This window comes from Pecten maximus, chromosome 2, assembly GCF_902652985.1.
Source record: "Pecten maximus chromosome 2, xPecMax1.1, whole genome shotgun sequence".
NCBI classification, from domain to species: domain Eukaryota; kingdom Metazoa; phylum Mollusca; class Bivalvia; order Pectinida; family Pectinidae; genus Pecten; species Pecten maximus.
In genome coordinates, this window is record NC_047016.1 from 41,882,510 (window position 1) to 41,908,510 (window position 26,001).

General features: G+C 36.5%; 3 protein-coding genes across 6 annotated transcripts in view; 1 reads left to right on the forward strand and 2 right to left on the reverse strand.

Moving 5' to 3' along the window:
• Positions 1-7,323, forward strand: part of LOC117322124 (ecotropic viral integration site 5 ortholog-like) — an 83,026-nt gene extending 75,703 nt beyond the window's left edge. For 3 of the 4 annotated variants that reach the window (XM_033876884.1, XM_033876885.1, XM_033876886.1), the window contains one exon: positions 1,610-7,323. In XM_033876884.1, the coding sequence (XP_033732775.1) occupies positions 1,610-2,029 (420 nt within the window). In that variant the 3' untranslated portion in view covers positions 2,030-7,323. The remainder of the gene's footprint in view (positions 1-1,609) is intronic. The other variant, XM_033876887.1, reaches the window with a different exon arrangement.
• A 336-nt stretch (positions 7,324-7,659) lies between these two features.
• Positions 7,660-16,165, reverse strand: LOC117343139 (fibrinolytic enzyme, isozyme C-like). The gene is given in 7 exon segments (XM_033905459.1): positions 7,660-7,863; positions 8,303-8,451; positions 12,657-12,831; positions 13,424-13,511; positions 14,794-14,894; positions 14,896-14,972; positions 16,117-16,165. Coding segments are annotated over 7 exon segments (789 nt in total). The 3' UTR covers positions 7,660-7,713.
• A 7,296-nt stretch (positions 16,166-23,461) lies between these two features.
• LOC117343148 (toll-like receptor 4) lies at positions 23,462-26,001 on the reverse strand. Its single transcript, XM_033905472.1, has 2 exons — positions 25,426-26,001; positions 23,462-24,549 (listed from the first exon to the last, which is right to left on the reverse strand). Exons 1-2 carry the CDS (start codon positions 25,999-26,001, stop codon positions 23,485-23,487), a joined length of 1,641 nt encoding a protein of 546 aa, XP_033761363.1. The 3' UTR covers positions 23,462-23,484.

Consider the following 26,001-nt stretch of genomic DNA (forward strand, 5'->3'; position numbering starts at 1 on the left):
AATGAAAAAGAAGAGGAGCAACTCTCTAATCCAGGTTTCCAAACACCATGTAAGCTGTGCCCTGATGACGGCCTTCCTAAGGACGAAACATGTCGGCAACCAGCTGTATAAGAAATTAGAATATACTGTTGGAAGCCTGGATTCAGGAGTTGTTCATCTTCTTTTACATATATTATTTAGTAGGTATGATTGTACACCTGTAGGGGCCGCGGTGGCCAAGAGGTTAAGGTGTTCCGACACTTTAGCACTAGCCCTCCACCTCTGGGTTGCAAGTTCGAAACCTACATGGGGCAGTTGCCAGGTACGGACCATAGGCCGGTGGTTTTTCTCCGGGTACTCCGACTTTCCTCCACCTCCAAAACCTGGCATGTCCTAAAATTACCCTGGCTGTTAATAGGACGTTAAACAAAACAAACCAATTGTACACCTGTAGTAGCCTAATAAAAGATAAAGATAACGATGGCCACTGCTTGTAGATAGCTGCTTCTGGTAGACTGCAGATTGTACAGCTGTTTTATTAGAAGGCATTATAATGGCATTGTGTTTTATTTGAATTTGTTATATATTATTTATTCATGTATTTATTTACGTCTCATTTCTACAGACATATTGTAACAAATCTACTTACATAAACTCATAATTACATAATTTGAATATGCATGATAATTATGCATATTTAAATTGTTATTAATTTAATAATTGTTCAATGGAAAATGTGCCAATTATTATTGAATTATTAGAGATGGGTTAAACATTATGTATCAAATTAAGGACAAATATTCCAAAAGCCATCTGATAACATTGTGACGAAGAAAAGGTATTTTGAAAAAAGTTTTCTCTTTTTCACCGACTTCTAATTCAACAAGATCCCATTATATTTTGAAAAAATGTTGTGACCACTTCCTAAATTCACATGTTTGTTATTGTTTTCTGTGCATGATCACAACTAGAAAGCTAACACTAAAAGTAGATATTGTTGTAAAATATAAAATCTTTATTTATTTTACAACAATTGTAAAAAAAGTTTTATTGTTCCTTGAACATATGTAAACAAAGTAATTTTTATGTGGATTGTGCATGCACATTAGAATTGTGACACTGTTAGTGAAAAAATAATTCACAGATTCACATTAAAAAATGCTCTATAATTCACAGATTCACATTAAAATTTTGTTGAAATCTGGCTTCTTCTGATGTCTGAAACTTCAGAATGCTTTGTTTTGTTAATGAATGTTTCATGCTTGTATAGTAAAATTAATGGGACTTTACTTGCTATGATTTAAACTTATTTTTAAGAATTTTCCTGTGGTCTGCACAGACAAGATATTTATTATCAGAATATAGAAGATATGATGATGATTTATTCGCAATTTAATTAATAGTTTTGCTTTTTCCTTGACCTAGTGCTATAAGATAGGCTTCTGACAAATGTGGGATATACCAAACGTTACAAAGAAAGGGACAACAATTTTTTTTGCAATTTCCTTACGAATGAAATGATTACTGATATGATAATGTTAGATGTATATAATTTCAGAGAAAATTATTTTGAATTCCAATTTTAGACAAGAAATATTGAATATACATGTATTTCTATGATGTGTTTCAGGTTTTACAACTTAAATTCATGCAGAAGACACCCGAGAGTGAGAGGCCAAGAAACAATGGATTCTGTGGCCCCGGTGATGATAAGGTCGACGATGAGGAAGACGATGAGGATTTCTCAGAATTAGAAAACCCAGAAACATTAAACAGGACGCTGTCGGAAATAGTGGACGGTCAGGACTCGTCAGACGACTTGTCGTCACGGTTACATTGCAATGGTGTTTTGGACACCGATTCATCTCCTGAAGAGAATAGTGTGGCATTGTGTGGTAGTCGGTCCGAACTGAAAACAGATGACTCCTTACTCCAAACAAAAAGTTTAGACAAGTGGCCATTGACTTGTGATGAATATGGTGCCCCGTGGGTACCGCGGGCTGCCAGTGATATTATCGACGTAGAGATTTATAAGGAAAGTAAAGTCTAATTGTACAGGTTTTATTTATAATTAATATGCAACAATTGATGATATATATTTTTTATGTTTGGCCAAGGTAGGGGTGACATTTGGCTTTTACTATGTATGTGTACTTTTCCAATGATTTAGCCAGATATAACAACAATCATTTGATAAAAAAATTCAAGTTGATGTGGAATTTTTTTTTTTTTTTCTATTATTAATTTTGAAATTGCTAAAGCACAAAAACCAAATTTTTTTACTTTTTTTTCTTCTTATTTTCAGTATGAGAGAGGTTGTATTATACATAATGGCAGTTGTATCTAGGTATATTATTACTTACGTTGTATTGTTAAACACATTCTGAGAGAGGTTGTATTGTGTAAGCCTTATATAGTATATATGATAGTATATTATATATAGAGCACTCTACAACTTTAACTGATATTTGTAAACACAGGGTATTTATGACACAAGGGCATTTGTGCTGAATGTCATTATAAAGCTCATTGGTATATGGCCAGTCTCTGTATCAAAAATATCTAATGGCTATATAGGTGATTGCAATATAAATGTTGGAGGTAGAATATTGTCTAATCTTTCCCCTGCCTTGGTCCTACAATTCAGGTGTGAGTGGATGTGGTACTGTTAAAACCTTACACATGGCCACATCATGTCTCATTTTCTGGCCCATCTTGACCCTGTGTGTGTCAGCCCCAGGCTTAGCCCTGTTCATGTTTGCCCCTACCTTGGCCCTGTATTTGTCTGGCCCGTCTTTGCCCTGTGTGTGTCAGCCCCAGGCTTGGCCCTCTGCTTGTCATCCCTGTATTTGCCCTGTATGTGTCTGCCCCTGTCTTAGCCCTGTGCTTGTCAGCCGAAGGCTTTGCCCTGTGGGTGTTTGCCTCTGTCTTTGCCCTGTGCATGTTTGCCCCTGTCTTGGCCCTGTGTGTGTCAGCCCCAGGCTTAGCCCTGTGTGTGTCTGCCCCTGTCTTTGCCCTGTGAGTGTTTGCCCCTGTCGTAGCCCTGTGTGTGTCTGCCCCTGTCGTAGCCCTGTGTGTGTCTGCCCCTGTCGTAGCCCTGTGCATATTTACCCCTGTCTTGGCTCTGTATGTGTCAGCCGAAGGCTTAGGCATGTGCGTATTTGCCCCTGTCTTTGTCCTGTGTGTGTCTGGCCTGTCTTGGCCCTGTGTGTGTCAACCCCAAACTTAGCCCTGTGCGTGTCTGCCCCTGTCTTGGCCCCTGGGGTTGGGATGTGTGTGTCTGCCCCTATCTTGGCCCCTGGGGTTGGGATGTGAGTGTCTGCCCGTCATGGCCCCATGGGTTTGGATGTGAGTGTCTGCCCCTGTCTTGGCCCCGTGGGTTGGGATGTGAGTGTCTGCCCCTGTCTTGGCCCCTGGGGTTGGGAAGTGTGTGTGTCTGCCCCTGTCTTGGCCCCTGGGGTTGGGATGTGTGCGTGTCTGCCCCTGTCTTGGCCCCTGGGGTTGGGAAGTGTGCGTGTCTGCCCCTATCTTGGCCTGGGGGTTGGGAAGTGAGATGGTATGGCCCCGTTATAGTCTACCCATATTGTGTGTCATAGTATTACATCGCCGTGGTGCAACGTTGTTATCAATATTGATGTCCCTCAGTTCAGTGTACACAATTTTTAGTGTGTTGCGTTTAATGTGTTCATATTTTTTGTGATTTTATTGACATTTTCTCATTTGCATGTGTTATGTTTTGTCTCTGTGATTTTATACACTGTACAGTAGCTCTGTATAGTTCTGACCATTCTCAGTCAATCCATTCGGGAAAAAAATTAAATAAGAGGAAAATTAGTATCTTTTCTTAAGTCAACTCTTCATTACTTCATATTTTTTATGATTTATTTCTTATTGCTGAAGACTGCTTTTAATTCATACCTAAAATATCATATATTAGTGAAGGGGACTCTGACCTCAACAGGTTTTTACATGGTTTTATGCATTTCCTGAAAGATGACAAATGGAGAGTCTGTGGCTTAGCAAAAACTTCCTATATTAAGTTTTCTGGTCTTAACGAAGTAACTCTTTAAGTTTTAATCAGCCAGCCTCAATAATGGAACTGTTAGTATCAACGAAACAATCCAGACTGCTAGTTTTAGTCTCTTCATGTAGGTATAGAATGGGTGGGGGTACGGTGAGCAGAGGACTCTGTGAAATAGCTATACAGTATTACCAGGCATAGATATCTTATTTTCTACAATATCTAATTTCATTGTGATCTTATAACAAGATTTACATTACATCATTCCATAATGGCTCTCATCCACTGTGAAAAATTCTGATTACTGAATTCTCTTAAATTCTCTCTACTTTGTCGCTGCAGAGGTAACATTAGTTAAACGTATTAATGCTTAATTCATGAATCGGTATAAATTTGTATAAACAGCTGGTTCTGTTTCAGTTGTCCGCCTTGTTTGTTTTTACAGACTCAAATTTTGTGATAATTGGCTTAAATGTATATGTATACACCAGAGTATAATACAATCCCAATACAATGTAGTACAATCGTATTATATACATTATTTGTCATAATCCGTTACACGTTCATTTACCGTATAACAACACGCTGTAATGCCAGTAAACGTAGCAATTCATTAATGATATTTCATACCACTTGATGTACAAGTCCGTATATCAGATTTGAAATCACTGATGTACAAGTTCGTATATCAGATTTGAAATCACTGATGTACAAGTTCGTATATCAGATTTAAAATCACTGATGTACAAGTTCATATATCAGATTTATCACTGATGTACAAGTTCATATATCAGATTTAAAATCACTGATGTTAAAGTTCATATATCAGATTTAAAATCACTGATGTACAAGTCCGTATATCAGATTTGAAATCACAGCTGGAATATTCCACATGTATCTCCCATGCCTAAGTTGAGTTTCCTAATATGGTATGCTGATTAATCACCCTTATATGGCAAACTTTGATCACAAATGCTTTGTGAGATTTTTATGCTGAGATATGTTTATAATGGAATCTGCAGGTTTAATATGTATTGTCTGAAGAAATATCACGATCATACAAAATCACCGTTGAGTTGCTGCAGAGTTTGCGATTCAGTCCTCAGGGAGATAACTCCATTTGTCAACCCCATTTTTACGAGTTCATTAGATAAAACAAGTTCTGGGGACGGGTGTTGTTTAGAGGTCAAATTAGAGGTCAAGATTGTCTTTATTGTGTTCAAACATTTAGTTTTTAATTAATGCTGTTGGTACACCTTCCTCTGCATGATGTCATGCTCACACTTTCCAATGCAATATTCAACGAATTTGTGTTTTTACATGTTTAAATGACAAGTCATGTGGGGAAATATTGTACTTATAGATTCTGTCACAAAATATCACATGCTGTTTAATACATAAATGTCTGCAGCTTGTTTTAAGAACATTGAATTTTACTGGAAATTAAACATGGAAGTATGACATTTTACTTTGAAAGTAATCGTCATCATATATCAAAATATGCCTTACAAAGTGTAATTAATGATTAAATAACAAATATTTGATATTAATGATGGTGAATAGAAATCTGAATACAGAATTATTTAAGGCAATATTTCCAACGGTTAAGTAGTATTAACTTTTCACATTGTTTCAATTTTATATGAAAAAGTACCAAACTATCCGAAAAAAAATCATAAAATATTTTACTCCACACTAAAATGTACAAAAAGGGTAATTTAGAATTAGTGGGAAATTATTGTTTTATGTTGTACATTGTATATGATAACAGAGATATTATTTATGTGCCTGCTTGTTACTTTATAGCATGATCCATTCTCGTTTAATTTGAAGTTAAATCATCATTATTGATGCATGAATATCTGACTATTGAGAATTATGATGCAATTCATTGTGAAAAAGCATTGCTTCAGTGAAAAATTTAGGATAAATTAAGGTCCTGTGTCTTTACCAAGAATATTTCATCAATAGAGGCCAAGATCCTGTGTCGTTGCTATGGATATTCTGCATGATCGCTCGGTCTATATCATGTGAACTATCTACCGCCTTTGTGCGAATTCATGAAATTGGTGTATTAGAAACAAGATCATGAAACTGGTATTTTAGATACAAAATCATGAAACTGGTGTTATAGAAACAAGATCATGAAAGTAATATATTAGAAATGAGATCAGAGTATGAATTTGGTGCATACATGTAGACGTGAAAATTGATTTAATCTGAGATGTCCTGTATGATGGTATTCCTTTTGTTGTTGGTTGTACACATGGCTGCCAACTACTCAGGCTGACCATGGACGTAACTGTTCCAATATCTTCCCGGGAAAATCACCCCAGTGTGAGGGAATTTATTATGTTAGATTTGTTATTATATGTGCCAAACAGAACATTTGAGATAAGTTAGTGGTAGATTTCTCTGTCAAACAAAAACACATGTGATCAAATGTATTTTTATGTGATTTTGTGTACGGAAAAACCGTGCATAGCTAAAAAAAAATTCACTTAAGCAAGTTAAATGTTAAAGGTTTAATATATATATATATAGACAAAAGAAAAAATTCAATGATTACAGAGTTTTTTTACAACAAAATTTTGCGTTTTGAGTATCAAAAGGAATTTACTAAAAGTTATTTTTTTCCAATATTTAACAGTATTGAACAAAATTGATTTTTTTTTTTACTTGTCATGTCTATAATTAACATTGAAAAGTTTACATATAATTGTTTATGTCATTAAAATGTTTCATATTTCATTTGTACAAAAAAATCATTTACACCATAAGAAGTAAAATCACATCTGCAAAGTAGAAAATAATGTAATAGTCATCAAACATGATGACTAGGTCTTGAATATTATAAGAATATTGAATATGAACTGCCTTGCAATGTGCTTGTTATCTGTTGAGAGTTAATCCCGATCCACATTGCATTACATATGTGGTTTACGTCTGTCCAAGCTTAAAACGCAGGGACGTTCAATGTTTTCTGGGACTCACTCAAGACATCCTGCTTGTTTTAATGGAGAATAGAAACATGTGGTCAGTCCAAAGACAGACATAATAAACTATAGCTTGTGATCAGTCTACAATTCCATTGTGATTAAGAATTATGTTTTTAAATTCAAAATCAGAATATTTTAACAAAGTTGTTACACAAGTTATGATATATGTTGTAGTGACACTGTTGGAGGAAGTCTTGAGTGAAATTCAGAAAAAAAAATGCTGTTTATTCAACCTAATTCATGCAATTATAGGCTGAATGCCTACGCCATTTGATCATCTTGTTATTTTGTACCTGATGCAATTGACAATAAAAACAAAAAATATATTTTGTTACATCTTCTGTTTTTCCAATATTAAGTGTTATGTCATTACATATGAGAATAAAGTTTAGTTATTTGACATGAGTGTTCCTTCTGACAGGACCTTTCCTTTGGAACTCAACACCTTGGACCTGCTGACCTTGACCGTGAACTTTGACCTACTTTTAAATCATTTATTCTGAATTTAAACCACTCAGCGAGCTATATGTCAACTAACAATTATACCTACATGCAGCTTCTACCTTCTGGCTGTTGTCCTCATAAACACTCGTGTTTGTAACTTATCTATGTATATGTGTTCAGTTCCACTAAAGTCATCAGTAACAAGATAAAACTATACTTAGTGGATAATTACATTTATTTTCCAAACTGTATAAGCTTTCCATTGTCCAGTCACATGTTGCTGTTGATCCAGGAAAGAAATTTGTTGACGCGGACATACACACTAGGGAATCCTTCACATGTGGTGATACCCCAGGACGTGGCTCCGGCTAGGACGTACTGGCCATTAACCCGGCATACAAGTGGGCCCCCAGAATCTCCCTTCAATAAAAGTATAGTATTAAGGCATGAGAATTTTCAGATAAAAATCGGATTTCAGACTTTTTTTCTCATGTTGGCTATAATGTGAGTTTTTATATTGCATCATAGAAAGCACTACAAATCAGGATTTCACACTTTTTTCTCATGCTAGCTGTACATTCGGCTAACCTCGGCCAATTCCGGTACCCTTCATCTAACGTTTGATGTAGGTACGGAAGCGGCAGAGATGTGACGAGTGGCTGGCTGTAATGTTAATTTTGATATCTCATCATAGAAAACACACTACAAATCAGGATTTCAGACTTTTTTACATTAAGCTGCTGTCATCCCTGAGTATTAGTGGGGTGATCTTATCCCAACTCTGTGATACTTGGTGAAATTTCCATCTAAATAATGATAATCTGTTAAAATCTTTCGGTATATAAATTTGAGTACATACATTACATGCGGACTTGCCGTCGGCCTCTATACAGATATGTGTGTCGTAGATACTGGCTCCTGTTACTGGAGACCAACGCTGTTCACACTCCCCGTTACTGATCACGTCCATCCGGGCCTCCATCAGAACCTCAGCCGTGCCACTGTTGGCTGCCAACACAGATTCATATCAACCACTTTGATAATAATAAATTGTCTAGAGTTTTGATTTCGTGACCTGGAACTTAAACACATTAAAGCGTTCTTATATCAATTCATTCACACATTCAGACTTGTTTTCATAAGTTACTTTTAATATAGTGTTATGTTCAAATGGAAATGTCAGACACATGTGAAATATTGAATCTACAAAATATAACAAGAGGCACATGGGGCCTTAACAGTCATCTGACTTTAAAGACCCTAGGGTTAGTGAAGGATAGATATATGTACTTAGTAGCAGTATATTTGAGTGGTATGTACCAAAATCATTTGTACAATACTTTATGTTGTCTGAGAAAGAACGGCACGTGCACGGCCAAGGCTATCTTATAAGGCTAACTCCTGGTAAGATTCATCTAAATCTAATCTAAAGAAGTTTAAAATGTGTGTTCTTTACAAAAAACTATGACTGCCCTATCATGTTATAAAATGGCCACCATAGTATCCATTTTGGAATTTGAATCAGTTTGAAAAGCATCACAACACATGATGAGGACAATCTCAGAATAATTCCTGGCAAGTGTCAATTAAATTCCACAGGTGGGACTGGAGAGCGAGAAGAAGTCTTTAAGTATTTTTTTTTCAAGATGGCCGCCATAGCGACAATCTTGGATTTCTAATTGACCCGAAAATTGAAAACACTTGGTCAGGAATGTCTTGTGATCATTCCTGGCAAAATTCAGCTAAATCCTATCGATGAGAGAAAAAGTTAAAAATGTGGTTTTCAAAATGGTGGCCTTGGTGGCCATCTTGGATTTCGAGAAAATAAAAACGAAAAATAATATTCTGTCAGGACCACTCAGGGTCTTTCCTGGCAGGTTTCAACTAAATCCCACTGGTGGAACTTGGAAAGTAGTTGATTATGTACAAAGTAAGCAGTACATGAAAAATTGACAAAGGAAGGCATTAAAGTTAGAGGAGCTTATATAGTGATAACGTTAGTGATGAATGAAACGTTGTCAATTGTCAATAGATGCTAGCGCCGAATCCAGGATTTAAAAAAAAAACAACATTAAAACGTATTTAGAAAAAGAGTGCTAGAAGCAGCTTCTGATGGAATTCGAATATAAAGAATATACTTTTAGAAATTGTTAATAAAATCAATACTATTTCCCATATGATTTACTTTCACTTATGTTTTATTTCCATTAAATATATGTTTTATTTATTTCCATTATGGTAAGTGATAAGAACGTGTCAAAGTTGAAGTTTACTCACGCTGTTTCTTAGTTGACAGGTCCAAGGGGAGGGTTCATTCCATTATACCATGGGGTGGATAGGAGGACAGAGTGACCTTATGGACATATGGTCAGTTTTATTTACCTTAAGATGAAAAGAATTTCACTTATGGGACAAGTGTTTTGCATTATGTCTGCACAGAATTTTTTTTCACTTAAGTGAAATTCTTTTCGTCTTAAGGGATATTAACATTTATTAGGTCACCTGAGACAAAGTCTCAGTTGACCTATTGCAATCGCCTTTTGTCCGGCGTCGTGCGGTGTGCGTCGTGCGTCGTCCGTCGTGCGTCGTAAACAATTTACATTTTCAACTTCTTCTTAAAAACTGCTGAACTAAATTCAATGAAATTTTACAGGAAGCTTCCATGGCTGAGGGTGAACCAAAATTGTGAATTATATGGTCCCCACCCACCAGGGGCCTGAGGGGCGGGGCCAAAAAGGGTCAAATTGACTAAAATTTCAAAAATCTTCTTCTCTACTCTCAGATAAGGTGGAATCAAACACTCTTCATACATGAAAGGGTCTTAAGGTGCTTTACCAAAATTGTGAATTTCATGACCCTGGGGTCTCATGTTTGCCCCTGGGGAGGGGGTAAACTTTACTATAGTTTATATAGGGAAATCACATTTTTGACTATTATTTGTTGGATTTGTATTGGAATTCATTCTAACTTGTATCAAATTATCAGCATGGGATGACAGTTTGATGGTATGTACATGTTGGCCCTAGTTGACCCCCAGGGGCTGGTGGGCGGGGCCAAAAAGGGTAAAATTTACAAAAATTTCAAAAATCTTCTTCTCTACTCTTAGATATGGTAGAATCAAATACTCTTCATAGATTGAAGGATCTTAAGGTGCTTTACCAAAATTGTGAATTTCATGACCCTGGGGTCTCACGTTTGCCCCTGGGGAGGGGGTAAACTTTACTATAGTTTATATAGGGAAATCACATTTTTGACTATTATTTGTTGGATTTGTATTGGAATTCATTTTAACTTGTATCGAATTATCAGCATGGGATGACACTTTGATGGTATGTACAGGTTGGCCCTAGTTGACCCCCAGGGGCTGATGGGTGAGGCCAAAAAGGGTCAAATTGACTAAAATTTCAAAAATCTTCTTCTCTACTCTCAGATATGGTAGAATCAAATACTCCACATAGATGGAAGGATCTTAAGGTGCTTTACCAAAATTGTGAATTTCATGACCCTAGGGTCTCATGTTTGCCCCTGGGGAGGGGGTAAACTTTACTATAGTTTATATAGGGAAATCACATTTTTGACTATTATTTGTTGAATTTTTATTGGAATTCATTCTAACTTCGTTAACATTATCAGCTTGGGATGACAGTTTGATGGTATGTACATGTTGGCCCTGACTGACCCCCAGGGGCTGATGGGCGGGGCCAAAAAGGGTCAAATTAACAGAAATTTTAAAAATCTTCTTCTTACAGCCAAAATAAGGTAGAATTAAATACTCTTCACAGATCGAAGGGTCATAAGGTGCTTTACCATAATTGTGAATTTCCTAGCCCTGGGGTCTTGCGTTTGCCCCATGGGAGGGGATAAACTTTACTATAGTTATAGGGAAATCACATTTTTGACTATCATTTGTTTTATTTGTTTTGAAATTCATTCTTTCATTCAAATTTACTGAAATATTTCAAAAATCAGGTGACCGTTAAGGCCCATGGGCCTCTTGTTTGCATTATGTTTTATTTCACTTAAGTGACCCTGACTGACCCTGGGGGTCAGTCAGGGCCAACATGTACATACCATCAAATAAGTGAAATTCTTTTCACCTTAAGGTGAACAAATTATTTGCATTATGTTTTTTTCACTTAAGTGAAATTCTTTTTTCACTTAAGTAAAATAAGAATTTCACTTAAGTGAAAAAATATCCCCTTAAGAGGAAATGGGATTAAATGTTAAAACGGCTTGCCATTATGGCAAGCCGTTTTAACATTTTTGCATTATGTTTTATTTCACTTAAGTGAAAAAGAATTTCACTTAAGTGAAATAAATTTTATTCATCTTAAGGGAAAATCTTTTTCACTTGAGTGAAATAAAACATAATGCAAATGCTGCTGTTGAGTAAATCGGACACCCACTCTCATGAATCAGATATGGACTAGTCCATCTATTGACCAAGCATTGGGTGTTTAATTTCTGACCAATTCGAGACCTTTTCTCTACTTCATTTGTTGTTAGTAAAATCAATACTATTTCCCATATGATTTACTTTCACTTATGTTTTAATTCCATTAAATATATGTTTTATTTATTTCCATTATGGTAAGTGATAAGAACGTGTCAAAGTTGAAGTTTACTCACGCTGTTTCTTAGTTGACAGGTCCAAGGGGAGGGTTCATTCCATTATACCATGGGGTGGATAGGAGGACAGAGTGACTTTATGGACATATGGTCAGTTTTATTTACCTTAAGATGAAAAGAATTTCACTTATGGGACAAGTGTTTTGCATTATGTCTGCACAGAATTTTTTTTCACTTAAGTGAAATTCTTTTCGTCTTAAGGGATATTAACATTTATTTGCATTATGTTTTATTTCACTTAAGTGAAATTCTTTTCACCTTAAGGTGAATAAATTATTTGCATTATGTTTTTTTCACTTAAGTGAAATTCTTTTTGTCTTAAGGGATATTAACATTTATTTGCATTATGTTTTATTTCACTTAAGTGAAATTCTTTTCACCTTAAGGTGAATAAATTATTTGCATTATGTTTTTTTCACTTAAGTGAAATTCTTTTTTCACTTAAGTGAAATAAAAATTTCACTTAAGTGAAAAAATATCCCCTTAAGGGATTAAATGTTAAAACGGCTTGCCATATATATGAAGTTTTGTAGTGCTAACTGGGTTGCTGTATAGACGATTTTTTATCTTGGTTGTCTTCCTACCATCAGTTTTGCCCCATCCTGTGATCCAACAGTCAGGGTTATCCAGGAAACCCATAGTCTCCCCCGGCAGTTCGACAAGGTCAACAGTCTTGTCGGCTAAACTAAATGACTGTGACAATTTCAATATGGCGATGTCGTTAGGAAAACCAGCTCCAGAATTGTCATACTCCGGGTGCTAAAACAAAATGTGAAGGATATATTTAATCATATGTATATAGACAGCAAATCATTTGCACTATGGAAAGCAATACCGCTGTTTTATTATTTTATCAACATTCATAGTCAGTTATTTAATAATAAACTGGTTATTTAAAAAATTAAAAATTAAAAAATTAAAAATGTCACAATTTTCCCATGACGGTGCCTGTGTGATATATCGTAAACTCGACGAAAAACATGTCGATGTCAAGTTTTCATCGCTAGCCAAGGCCTCAAAACTTGTGTTCAACCTTGGCTGATTTAGCATGTTTTCTGAACGTCCAAATAATCGTGCCCTGCACTGGCTTTTCATGGCATCCTCTGAAATTGTGTCTTACACATGGTATCAGGGTCAGAGGCAACTCGGGCTAACATACGAGTTGACAGATATGAGTTATAAGGCCTTCGCTAGCGAATTACTACGACCAGGTGGTCAGGAAGGATACGCGTCTTCTGTCGCAAAACTGTATTGCAAATAATTGTAAATTCACAGTGCATTACGGTATAGGTTAGCTGTACTTAATACAATTATAAATGATTCCAATATAAACAAAGGCGGGCAGACTTACCATTATGATACGAGACGTTGTTACTGACTGTGAACCTGATGTAGATCCCTGACGATGAAGGCCCGCCACGACAATCACTGAAGAAGGGCTGTGAACAACCAAGAAACAAACAAACCTCGGCATTGATATAAAATAAGTTTAGACAGTCTAACATGAAAGTCTGATATGAACCCAGCGTTGATCTTAATTGAGTAAATACTTGGTCGCCATGGTGACGAGAAAGTTACATCAACGCTCTGAATGTCACAGCTTGGGTAATCACAGGGACGTGGTACAAATCCAATCCACGGCTCATATGTATTATGTTCATCACGCATGGGCCATGTGTTTGAATTCGTTCCAAATCCCTGTGCCGTTAACTACATTCCGTCGCCTACCCTTTTTCCACAACGTCATACTCTTACATGGTCCTGTTTCGTAGACAGGGCTATCTCAATCCCAAAGTTTGGCTGGTCAGCACTGCCAGTCCAACTCTTACACAAGTGTCGAGACATCCTGGGACACACCAATATTTGATTGTTTTTCTCACAAACTCATCAATAAAGAAAATTCGGCCGAAATAAACATACAAAAGTGTATATGCAATTTATCCACCAAAATCCAAAACGTTATAGGATTTAGACGGGAATTCCCCATTCACATCAGTTTTATAACGTCACGGAATACAATCCCATCATATCAACAATTTATCAATAATAGCGCGTGTCAGCTGCCTTTCTGTTAAAGACAAATACATACGTGCTTACCAAGTACTGGCCAGCCAAAATCTTATACGAGGGTTCAGAACTCCCTGTTCACGATACAGGCCCATGCTTGATATAATTTTTCACACATACTTAAAAAAACACACGTTTTTGAGTGTTATGAAACCTTTTCATCGCGCATTGCTACATTCTAGTTGTATACATGTATTTTGTGGTGAAACTCTCCGCTACATTCCCTCAACCTCACAAACGAACATTCTCAAATGTAACTATTGAAGTTTTCAATTTGAAGTTTAATTGTAGCTCTTTATACGTTTGTAGTTTTTATGCGAATTTATCTTAATACACAGTCCAGAAATAGATTTTTGATAAACCAATGAGGTATATTCCTCTAACCAAACATGCATTATGTATATCCGAAATGTGCTTTCTGTTTAAAACGAATTCTTTTTTTAATTTCCCAGAGATTCGGTACATTTGATAAAAAGACAAATCGGTAATTCATATATCGTGTGATGAAAACTAATATTCAGATGCATGTATATCTGGGAATCCGTTGTTAAAATCTACACGTCGCTGTTTTCAAAAATGGACAAGACATTGTAATATATATATATTTGAATTATTGACGATGTTCATACATGTGTATGGCAATAAGTGGCTTACCTGGTTCCATCAACGCAATGCGCAGCCGTCAACACTATATCCGGGGCTATGAGAGACCCGCCACAGAAGTGAGAGGGAGGGAAGGAAGAAGACGGAACGGCTTTGTAGTGACACTTGCCACGGCCACTCGTTAGGATCGGCCTGGGCCCCGCCTACTATTCGGCTACTTGGCCCCGCCCCTGTAATAGAATCAAGTACCATAAAACATCGAGAGAGACACGCCTATCATTCCCTGCTTTCATTATGCATGTATTTATATCTTCATAAACACTGCTATAAAGTATTGTAAACATTATTTTTTACAACATCATGTGGTGCAGTTTTGAGACCAATTCATTCACAGTTTTAAAGAAAGTAGGTAAAGAGAACAATTTTTTAATGTTGTCATTGTGTATACCCGTACACCAGAAATTGGTACTAAGGAGGGATGGCGAACGATTGAACGACGCACAAAGATGCGTAGATGTTCTGAAAACGTGCTGTCAGTTACTGGAATCACAATGACAGTTGAGCACAAATCAGGATAATTGATGATTAACATCTCCCTGGATACGTTTTCTTGTTATTTCAATGTATCATGGCATATAAGGTTGTCTTATGGATTTCTTATCGTTATATACCTCGCTGTATAGAATAAATATGTATCTCATTGTGTTCATACCACCATAAACGCAATAGAAATACCATTCAATCCCTATATGAATGTTTTACGAAATAAAAAAGACAAGTTGTGCGGAAATTTCATAATTAGATGTTGATATTTTTTATCAACAGGCAAACGATAGTACACAACACAATTATATCAATCTTTTTCATAACTTCCTGATCGAGGCTATCAATGCTCAACAGGGATGTATATGCCACCAACCAATCAAAGAACATAAATATTATCATTAGGGAAGTTCAAGGCACCCTTTATCATGATTTGTCTTCTACTGTAGCTGTGATTGTGGTACTGGAGAGCACGTGTCAATATCCATTTTTCTCCAGAAAATATCAAATACAGAGGATCTAATAATCTCATATGGATCATATATATAATATGTTTGAAAGGAACAATACTGCAAATCTCTGCAAAACCTACCCGTGTGTCGTTCGTTTGCCACCTCATTAGTACCAATATCCGGTGTACGGATATAATCAATATACTAAGCAGAATCTCGATAAACCGGACATAAATTACCTCAAGGAATCTCTATAATCAGCAGGTTTTCTTTCTATTCTTTAGAAACCAGATTACTTTTGAATACATCTCTGTCACACGTGCATATGTTTGTATTCAATAAACCATACATACGTTATTTGTAAGATAGTCTTACTTACCAACAATCACCGTCACGGCAGCTAAAACAACAACAGTACTGACCACCATCATGTATCAGGAAATGTCCAGTAGCGGTCAGAGCGCGTGTTATATACCCCGGATAACTGACCAGTGCTTTATTACACCCTCACGATCGCGTGTTCTAACAACACACACATGGTCAGTTCTCAAATCATTGACCATCGTTTATTGGCCAAACCGACTTTGAAAATTTACTCCTCTCGCTATGAAACTTAATTACGTAACGACATCAAAGTAATTACAGTCCAGTTTATTACCGTTTCATTTCACAGGTGGAATTTTTGCTTTTGGTTCAGAAAATGGGTTGATGTTGAATGTTTCCTATGTTTTTTATAAAAAAACATTCAGCATTGCAATAATTACAGCGGTATTTATTTAAAATTTTCAAAATGATATCTACGGCGGCTGAGAAAAGACAACGAAAAAACACGACCATTGCCGCAATATTTGTAGTATTGCTTGTGAATATCATACCTTTGCCGTAATAGTACTAGTATTGCATGTGAATATCATACCTTTGCCGTAATAGTACTAGTATTGTGTGTGAATGCCATACCTTTGCCGTAATAGTACTAGTATTGTGCGTGAATGTCATACCTTTGCCGCAATAGTACTAGTATTGTGTGTGAATGCCATACCTTTGCCGTAATAGTACTGGTATTGTGTGTGAATGCCATACCTTTGCCGTAATAGTACTTGTATTGCTTGTGAATGCCACATTATTGCGTGTTATCGCAGTACTGTCAGTCACACAATTTTTTTTTTTATTTCCCAGCCTCCGTAGAATGGATGACTATATTATGAAAGGAAACACATGTACTTTTTTATATTTAAGTTTAGATAAAGTTATGTACACGGCAATCACGTGTACAATAAAGTTCTATCAAAGTACCGCAATATTTTAATAATCACGGTCACGCTGAAATTCGGCTGTGTTTTTAAACATGAAAAGTACGATAAGCCATATGACGGGATATGTGACTTGTTATTTGAAATGAACAATTGGATGTTTAAAGACTTAGAATTGCGGGCAATTTGACAATTCAGAAAAATACTTGCGCCTTCTTCAGATATATCAGTTTGGTTTAGATATGAAATAGTGAGAATGAGCTAGCTTGATTTTTCTGAAGTTTATATAGACAATTTATGACTGATAATGTTGTCTTTCCTGGACGTCATTCTAAGGTATTAAAGTTCTTCATTAACTAATCTGTAAATCCTCAACGTTTTCTTAAGAAATAATTGTTATTTTTTGTTGTTCACTGGTGTATGAACGGCATTTTTTGACAGATATTTTAAATGACGCGCGTTAAAGTTGATAAAACATTATTTTATGTGTAATCAAACGCGATTTTATATTCTCACTTCTGCATTCTCAATGTTGACGTTGGCACCAACAGTGTACTGTATGTATTCATACGCGGCAGGTTAATTGTTCACCTAGGAATGAACGCTAATTTTGTTAGTACCTTCATATAGAGAACACACAGTGGAAATGTAAATATTACAAATTAACGCTATACAGGAATTATGTATGTCTGGTCAACCATAGGCGTCTCTGCTTCTGGTTAGCATTAATAGAAAGTGTAGGGTCTATTTTTTCTATTAATACGAACCAAAAGCAGACGCCTGTGGATCAATGTAATAACAAAAAGTCGAAATTGGAAATTTATCAGGGACTTTATAAAATGATTTACACCAAAACATAACTCGCCTCCTGTTCAATGTTCAATGTTTTATTCACTTAAGCATTATTGCTCATAAGCATATTAAAAGATTACATCATATAATTCACAATCCTTAATATATAATACAAATTAACGAAAGATGGACAGCATTGATATAATTACGTTACATATACAGTAGATCTAACAAAATATATCATATTTAAAATAAATATTACAGTAAGATTACAGATGTTTGACATTTCTGAGCGGCAATATCGAATGGATAATTATAAGTGAGTGGAGTATACAATAGTGTCCTATAAGTTGTACTACTAAAACACTCTCTTTATAATCTTTTGCTTAATAGTGACAACAGCGTTTGAAGATACTAGTTCATGGGTCGTAATACATGTATTATAAATAGCAACATACAATAAAGTTAAAAGTGTTTATCATACATAATTTACAATACTGTGTTTATCATACATAATTTACAATACATAATTTACAATACTGTATTTATCATACATAATTTACAATACTGTATTTATCATACATAATTTACAATACATAATTTACAATACTGTATTTATCATACATAATTTACAATAATGTGTTTATTATACATAACTTACAATACTGTTTTTATCATACATAATTTACAATACTGTGTTTATCATACATAATTTACAATACTGTGTTTATTATACATAATTTACAATACTGTATTTATCATACATAATTTACAATACTGTGTTTATTATACATAATTTACAATACTGTGTTTATTATACATAATTTACAATACTGTTTTTATCATACATAATTTACAATACATAATTTACAATACTGTATTTATCATACATAATTTACAATACTGTATTTATCATACATAATTTACAATACTGTGTTTATTATACATAATTTACAATACTGTGTTTATCATACATAATTTACAATACTGTGTTTATCATACATAATTTACAATACTGTGTTTATCATACATAATTTACAATACTGTATTTATCATACATAATTTACAATAGTGTATTTATTATATATAATTTACAATACTGTGTTTATTATATATAATTTACAATACTGTATTTATCATACATAATTTACAATACTGTGTGTATTATACATAATTTACAATACTGTGTTTATCATACATAATTTACAATACTGTATTTATCATACATAATTTACAATACTGTGTTTATCATACATAATTTACAATACTGTGTTTATTATACATAATTTACAATACTGTGTTTATCATACATAATTTACAATACTGTGTTTATCATACATAATTTACAATACTGTATTTATTATACATAATTTACAATACTGTGTTTATCATACATAATTTACAATACTGTGTTTATCATACATAATTTACAATACTGTGTTTATCATACATAATTTACAATACTGTATTTATCATACATAATTTACAATACTGTGTTTATCATACATAATTTACAATACTGTATTTATCATACATAATTTACAATACTGTGTTTATATACATAATTTACAATACTGTGTTTATCATACATAATTTACAATACTGTGTTTATCATACATAATTTACAATACTGTGTTTATCATACATAATTTACAATACTGTGTTTATTATATATAATTTACAATACTGTGTTTATTATACATAATTTACAATACTGTGTTTATCATACATAATTTACAATACTGTATTTATCATACATAATTTACAATACTGTATTTATCATACATAATTTACAATACTGTGTTTATTATATATAATTTACAATACTGTGTTTATTATATATAATTTACAATACTGTGTTTATTATCTATAATTTACAATACTGTGTTTATTATACATAATTTACAATACTGTGTTTATTATACATAATTTACAATACTGTGTTTATTATACATAATTTACAATACTGTGTTTATTATACATAACATGCAATACAGAGTTAGATATACATACTCTTGCTCTATGTCATCAAGACCGGCCAACCAAACGTATGTATACCGTTATATATATAATTATCAGCATACATTTGTAGTCAGTGTATTGTACAAGTAAAATTGTAAGTAACATCAATTATTTCTTATTTAAACGAGGTGATTATACATGGTGTAGTCTGGCGAACAAAGCGGTGGGTTTCTGTGAGAATTTTTAGGCAGCATGCAATATTTTTAATAGATTTTATAGAACACATACAAATTTACATTTACATGTACATTCCTATTACATTTTACCATTTGAGCTACCTGGTCGCCGACGATCGACCCGGTCCAGTTCCGCTACACATGAACAATATTGTTGGATATCAATTTAGCACTATACAGTATGTGTCGAAAAAAATAATCTAAAACTGAAGCTATTAATATTCCTACAGTCATTTTGACTGGTTTGAACTGATGAAATACATTGAACAAGAATACAATCCCGCTGTGACGTCATAAAGGATTTCTTTCGGTAAGTCTGCAGGCATTGTTACGTCACAGACGTGCTGAAATCTCTAATAGTTAGTGACGTAATAGAGGTACTTCATAGCAACTTATGGCGTGACTGCAGAAACTTCGTTTACACAGCTTTTGCAAAATGGGTATTAATTCCTCTGCTTTCATCCGCTATCATCCTCCATTATATATCCGAAATTTCATGTTATGGCAAGGTCGTCCACCAATGTCACCCGACAGCATCTACAACTACAAACCGGCCAATAAGGATGCCAAGAAATACTATGAGGCGTACATCAAAGCCAATTCTCTGATACAACAGGCCGAGAAGATGGAGAGGGAGGCCAGACGGATGTCGGGAATTGAGGCCAAACAGCTAAGATATGAAGCCAGACAGATAAAGGTAGACGCCAAGTCTATGTTACAGAGTATAGGCAGGTTATGGGACGAAGCCGAAAATAAGTCTTCAACGCCGGTAACACAAAGAGCCAAGCCCGACAAGAGGGAAACGGCTAATCATGAGAAACCTAAAAATAAAAACGGATCAAAGAATGGCGTATATATCAAAGGAAAAATCCGTCTGCCTCCAACTCCGAAAGTCAGCGAAGAATCGCAACGAGCCGATCAGATACACCTTAGAGCTTTAGCGGTCATGGACGAAGCTCAACGAATGATGTGGGAGTCCAACTTACTGGTCGGCAAGGAAGCCCGACTTCTGAGAGAAGAGGCCAAACAACTGAAACAATCTGCAGAGGAAATGATGAAAAATACCAGTCAGTATTGCCTTGCTTCTGAGGAAATTCGACACCTTCGTATACAAAAACACGAAAAAGACGTGGAGAACGCCAATACTAACAGCAGAACACGGACAAAGTCAAGCAAAAAGCGCAAAAGTCGTTCTTCGAAAAGTGTGAGATCCGGAGCAGATGCTAAAAAATAGATAAACGGTTGTATGATATCAGCTGTGATATACTGTCATTTTTTTATTTAATTTTTCTTTACTTTAACTGCTGTTTATCAAAATAAAAATCTATGGAATATCAGAATGATTTGTGTCGTTTATAGTTTCGTTTCGTTAGGACAGATAAATATTTTCTTCACATGAAGACCTACGAATTTCTTTGATTTTGAAAGATCTTATAATGGGCCAAGATCTGATAATGGACCTTGATCTTACAACGGGCCCAGTTCTAATAGCGGGCACAGTTCTAATATCGAGCCAGATCTTATAATGGACACAGGTCTAGTAAGGGCCTAGATCTAAAATTGGGTCCAATCTAATCAGGGATCTATATCTAATAACGGACCCAGATCTGGATCAATGGACTAGATCTAATAACGGGACCAGATCTAAGAACAGACCAAGTTCTAATATCGAGCCAGATCTTATAATGGATCAGATCTAATAACGGCTTTCATCTAATAACGGGCCTAGATCTGATAACGGGCCCAGATCTAACTAAGGGCCCAGATCTGATAACTGGCCCAGATCTTACAACTGGCCCAGATCTGATAACGGCCTAGATCTGATAACGGCCCAGATCTGATAACGGGCCTAGATCTGATAACGGGCCTAGATCTGATAACGGGCCTAGATCTGATAACGGCCCAGATCTGATAACGGGCCTAGATCTGATAACGGCCCAGATCTGATAACGGGCCTAGATCTGATAACGGGCCCAGATCTAATTACGGGCTCAGATCTGATAACGGGCCCAGATCTAATTACGGGCCTAGATCTGATAACGGGCCCAGATCTGATAACGGGCCCAGATCTTATAACTGGCCCAGATCTGATAACGGGCCTAGATCTGATAACAGGCCTAGATCTGATAACGGGCCTAGATCTGATAACGGCCCAGATCTGAATACGGGACCAGATCTGATAACGGGCCTAGATCTGATAACGGGACCAGATATGATAACGGGCCTAGATCTGATTACGGGACCAGATCTGATAACAGGCCTAGATCTGATTACGGGACCATATCTAATAACGGGCCTAGATCTGATAACGGGACCAGATCTGATAACGGGCCCAGATCTAATTACGGGCCCAGATCTGATAACTGGCCCAAATCTTACAACTGGCCCAGATCTGATAACGGGCCCAGATCTAATTACGGGCTCAGATCTGATAACGGGCCCAGATCTAATTACGGGCTCAGATCTGATTACGGGCTCAGATCTGAATACGGGACTAGATCTGATAACGGGCCTAGATCTGATAACGGGCCTAGATCTGATTACGGGACCAGATCTGATAACGGGCCCAGATCTGATTACGGGACCAGATCTGATAACGGACCTAGATCTAATAACTCTCTCAGACCTAACTTCGAGAAAGATCTTATAATGGGTCATATCTAATAAGAAACCCAGATCTGATAATGGTCTAGATCTGATAACGGGCCCAGATCTAATTACGGGCTCATATCTGATAACGGGCCCAGATCTAATTACGGGCTCAGATCTGATAACGGGCCTAGATCTGATTACGGGACCAGATCTGATAACGGGCCCAGATCTAATTACGGGCCCAGATCTGATAACTGGTCCAAATCTTACAACTGGCCCAGATCTGATAACGGGCCCAGATCTAATTACGGGCTCAGATCTGATAACTGGCCCAGATCTAATTACGGGCTCAGATCTAATTACGGGCCCAGATCTGAATACGGGACCAGATCTGATAACGGGCCTAGATCTGATAACGGGACCAGATCTGATAACGGGCCTAGATCTGATTACGGGACCAGATCTGATAACTGGTCCAAATCTCACAACTGGCCCAGATCTGATAACGGGCCTAGATCTGATTACGGGACCAGATCTGTTAACGGGCCTAGATCTGATTACGGGACCAGATCTGATAACGGGCCTAGATCTTATAACTCTCTCAGACCTAACTTCGAGAAAGATCTTATAATGGGTCATATCTATAAGAAGCCCAGATCTGATAAAGGTCTAGATCTAAAAACGGGTTCAGATCTACCAAGATGTAGGAGAAAAAACGGGCAAGATGTAACAACGGAACCAGATCTAACAACGATTAAAGATACATATCGCGCAGCTCTGGCAATGAGCCTACCACGACACCAATTATCTCACGGGAGCATTGACATAACGAAAGAATGTCAAAACACAATATTTTAAACAAATCTTTAGTAAAACGTCTGATTGTCCCACATGCACCTGTCTCAAACCGTAATATTACACCGCCAAAGCTTGCGCCATTTTGTCCCAGAAAACAGCGTTCCCCTGTAAATCGCCAGGGTACTCCAGGTAAGTTTCGCTGTTGATGAACTCCATTACAGTGAGAGGAAGATCTTCTGGTCGGACATGTTTATAGAACACGATGAAGATGTTGCTTGTATTCTCCCTGGAGTAGATCCCTTCCATCCGCGCCATGTTGAACTCGAACATACACCAGTTTGAGCGGAGGAAGTCTGGAGACAGTATCAGAACCGTCTTACGGCTGTTGTGGATGGCGTTTGTTATGTTGCCAGCAATATCTCGCCCCGCTATGAAATCACGCTGGTGTACACAAATGGTAAACTGGCGAGTCTCCTCCATATTTTGAAGAAGATCGCCAACGACGAATTCGGAATCCTCATCAGCATGCGATATGAACGCGTCATACTTATAGAGCAGACGATCACGGCGGTCCTTCCTTACATTATTGCTCAGAGTGAAATTATTCCTTGCTATATAAAAGAGATAGCGCAATTTCCACCTGTACCGATAAACCAGACCGCCTATAGCTACCGACAGGGAGAGGACAATGGCCGTTACTACACACACAATAAGCGGTACGTAACTGGCACACCTCACTTCTAGCTCGACAAGTGGAGAATCGTGGTTATGGAAAGACACCGTCGTCCCATTGCTGAAAGAACATTGGTACTTTTCAAACTTTGAAAACACGCGTTTGTTCGTCACCATCCATCGGAGGAATTCCAGTTTCTCACACGAACATTGAATTGGATTATTTGATAAATCAATACTCAAGTTCGTTCGGGCAAGCAAATTGTTGATTTCCGACATGCTTGAAGGATCTAGATATGGGAGTTGATTATCTGACAGATCAAGATATTGTAGTTTTTCCATGTGACCAATTTTAACGTCAAATTTCCGTAAAAGGTTAGAACTTAGATTAAGTGTAGTCATATTTGCTTGATTTTTCAATATCATTGATCCAAGTTCAGCAATTCGGTTCGATGACAGATCAATAATCTCCAGATTTGTCAGGCGTTCAAATGTCTTTCCCTTGATGTCCTCAAAAAGAACAAAGCCAAGTAAATTATTGCTTACCAATAATGTCTGCAATTTCACGCCATCTTGAAAAAAGAAAGTGCTTACGTTTAAACAATAGTTGTAGGATAGGTCAAGGTAAACCAAAGAATGCGCGTTTGTTAAGGGACCAATCCAAGAATAGAGAAAATTTCCTTTAAAGCTCATCTTTTGAACAATGTTGGCTTCAAAATATAATTTTGGAATTTTATAAACCAGATTTGCGTGTTCAGATACAAATTCTGTAAGGTTTGGCGGCACGTAAAATGTCCGGTTCATGGGCTCACCATCGTTCTTTAACAACCTAGAATCACTTGAGTGAAATGCATGTGACTGTATAGGGGACAGTCGCTTTGGACAGTCGCTTTTGGGCGGACCCCTCCAGTCGTTGCAATCACAGAATCTTTGCGATTTGGTAGGGTCGTGTGACGTGTATTGCCCACTGATGTCGACTCTCAACAGGCTGGTTAACGAAGCACCACCTTCAAACATGTACATACCAAAGGTAAGTCTATTGTCTCTGATGCTGATGTACTTTACCGTGGAGGGTAAGTTGTACACAAACTTGCGCTCGAACTGCACAAGTCGATTGCTATTACATACAAACGTTTCTAAGCTCGTGTTTTGTAACCCGTTAATGTCACTGACGAAAAGAAGCGTGCCTACACCGTAGATGCAATGTAACCCACTGATATCCAGTGACGTTATATTGGTATACTGCAGGCCGTAAGTAATATTCGATAGGGCAGCAAACGTCAACTGATCATTATAAGACACGTTAAGATATCTTAGACGCGACAACGAACCAAACGTTCCATTTTCGATATATGTCAGATAACAATCAGAAACAGTAACAGTTACTAGATTTGGAACATTTTTAAAGAACTGTGCCTCAAACTTCTTAATGTAGCACATTCCACTTGCCCCGGAGATGTTCAATTCTTCCAGCGCAAGCATTGTTGGTAGTATTCTGGAGATATTCAATGTGGCGTCCAGCCCATCAATCCGGAGTCGTTTCAGTTTGGTGAGTTTGCTGAGACTTTGGGGATAGATGAGATTAGCCTGATCCTCGTTGTAATTATTGTTATGTTGTATGTACAATGTTTCCAGATTCACTAGACCCTCAAATACTCCAACAGGGAACACTTCCGGTTTATACTGTAATTTGTTATTGGAGAGGTCAAGGAACTTGAGGTGGGATAAGGAAGTAAATGGCCCGTTGCTTTTTCTTGGCTTGACTGATGAATCTGATTTTACACTTACGTATTTGCCAGGTAATAATGTTGATATGATGTTGAAGCTCAGGTCGATTTTTGTCACATTAGGTTGAAAATTTGGAACAAATGACAACTGCTTTCTTGAACAGTCGGCAATGGTATTGTGTTGGAAACAAGAGCAGTTGGCCACATCAACACAATGTGTAGACACCTTCGTCAT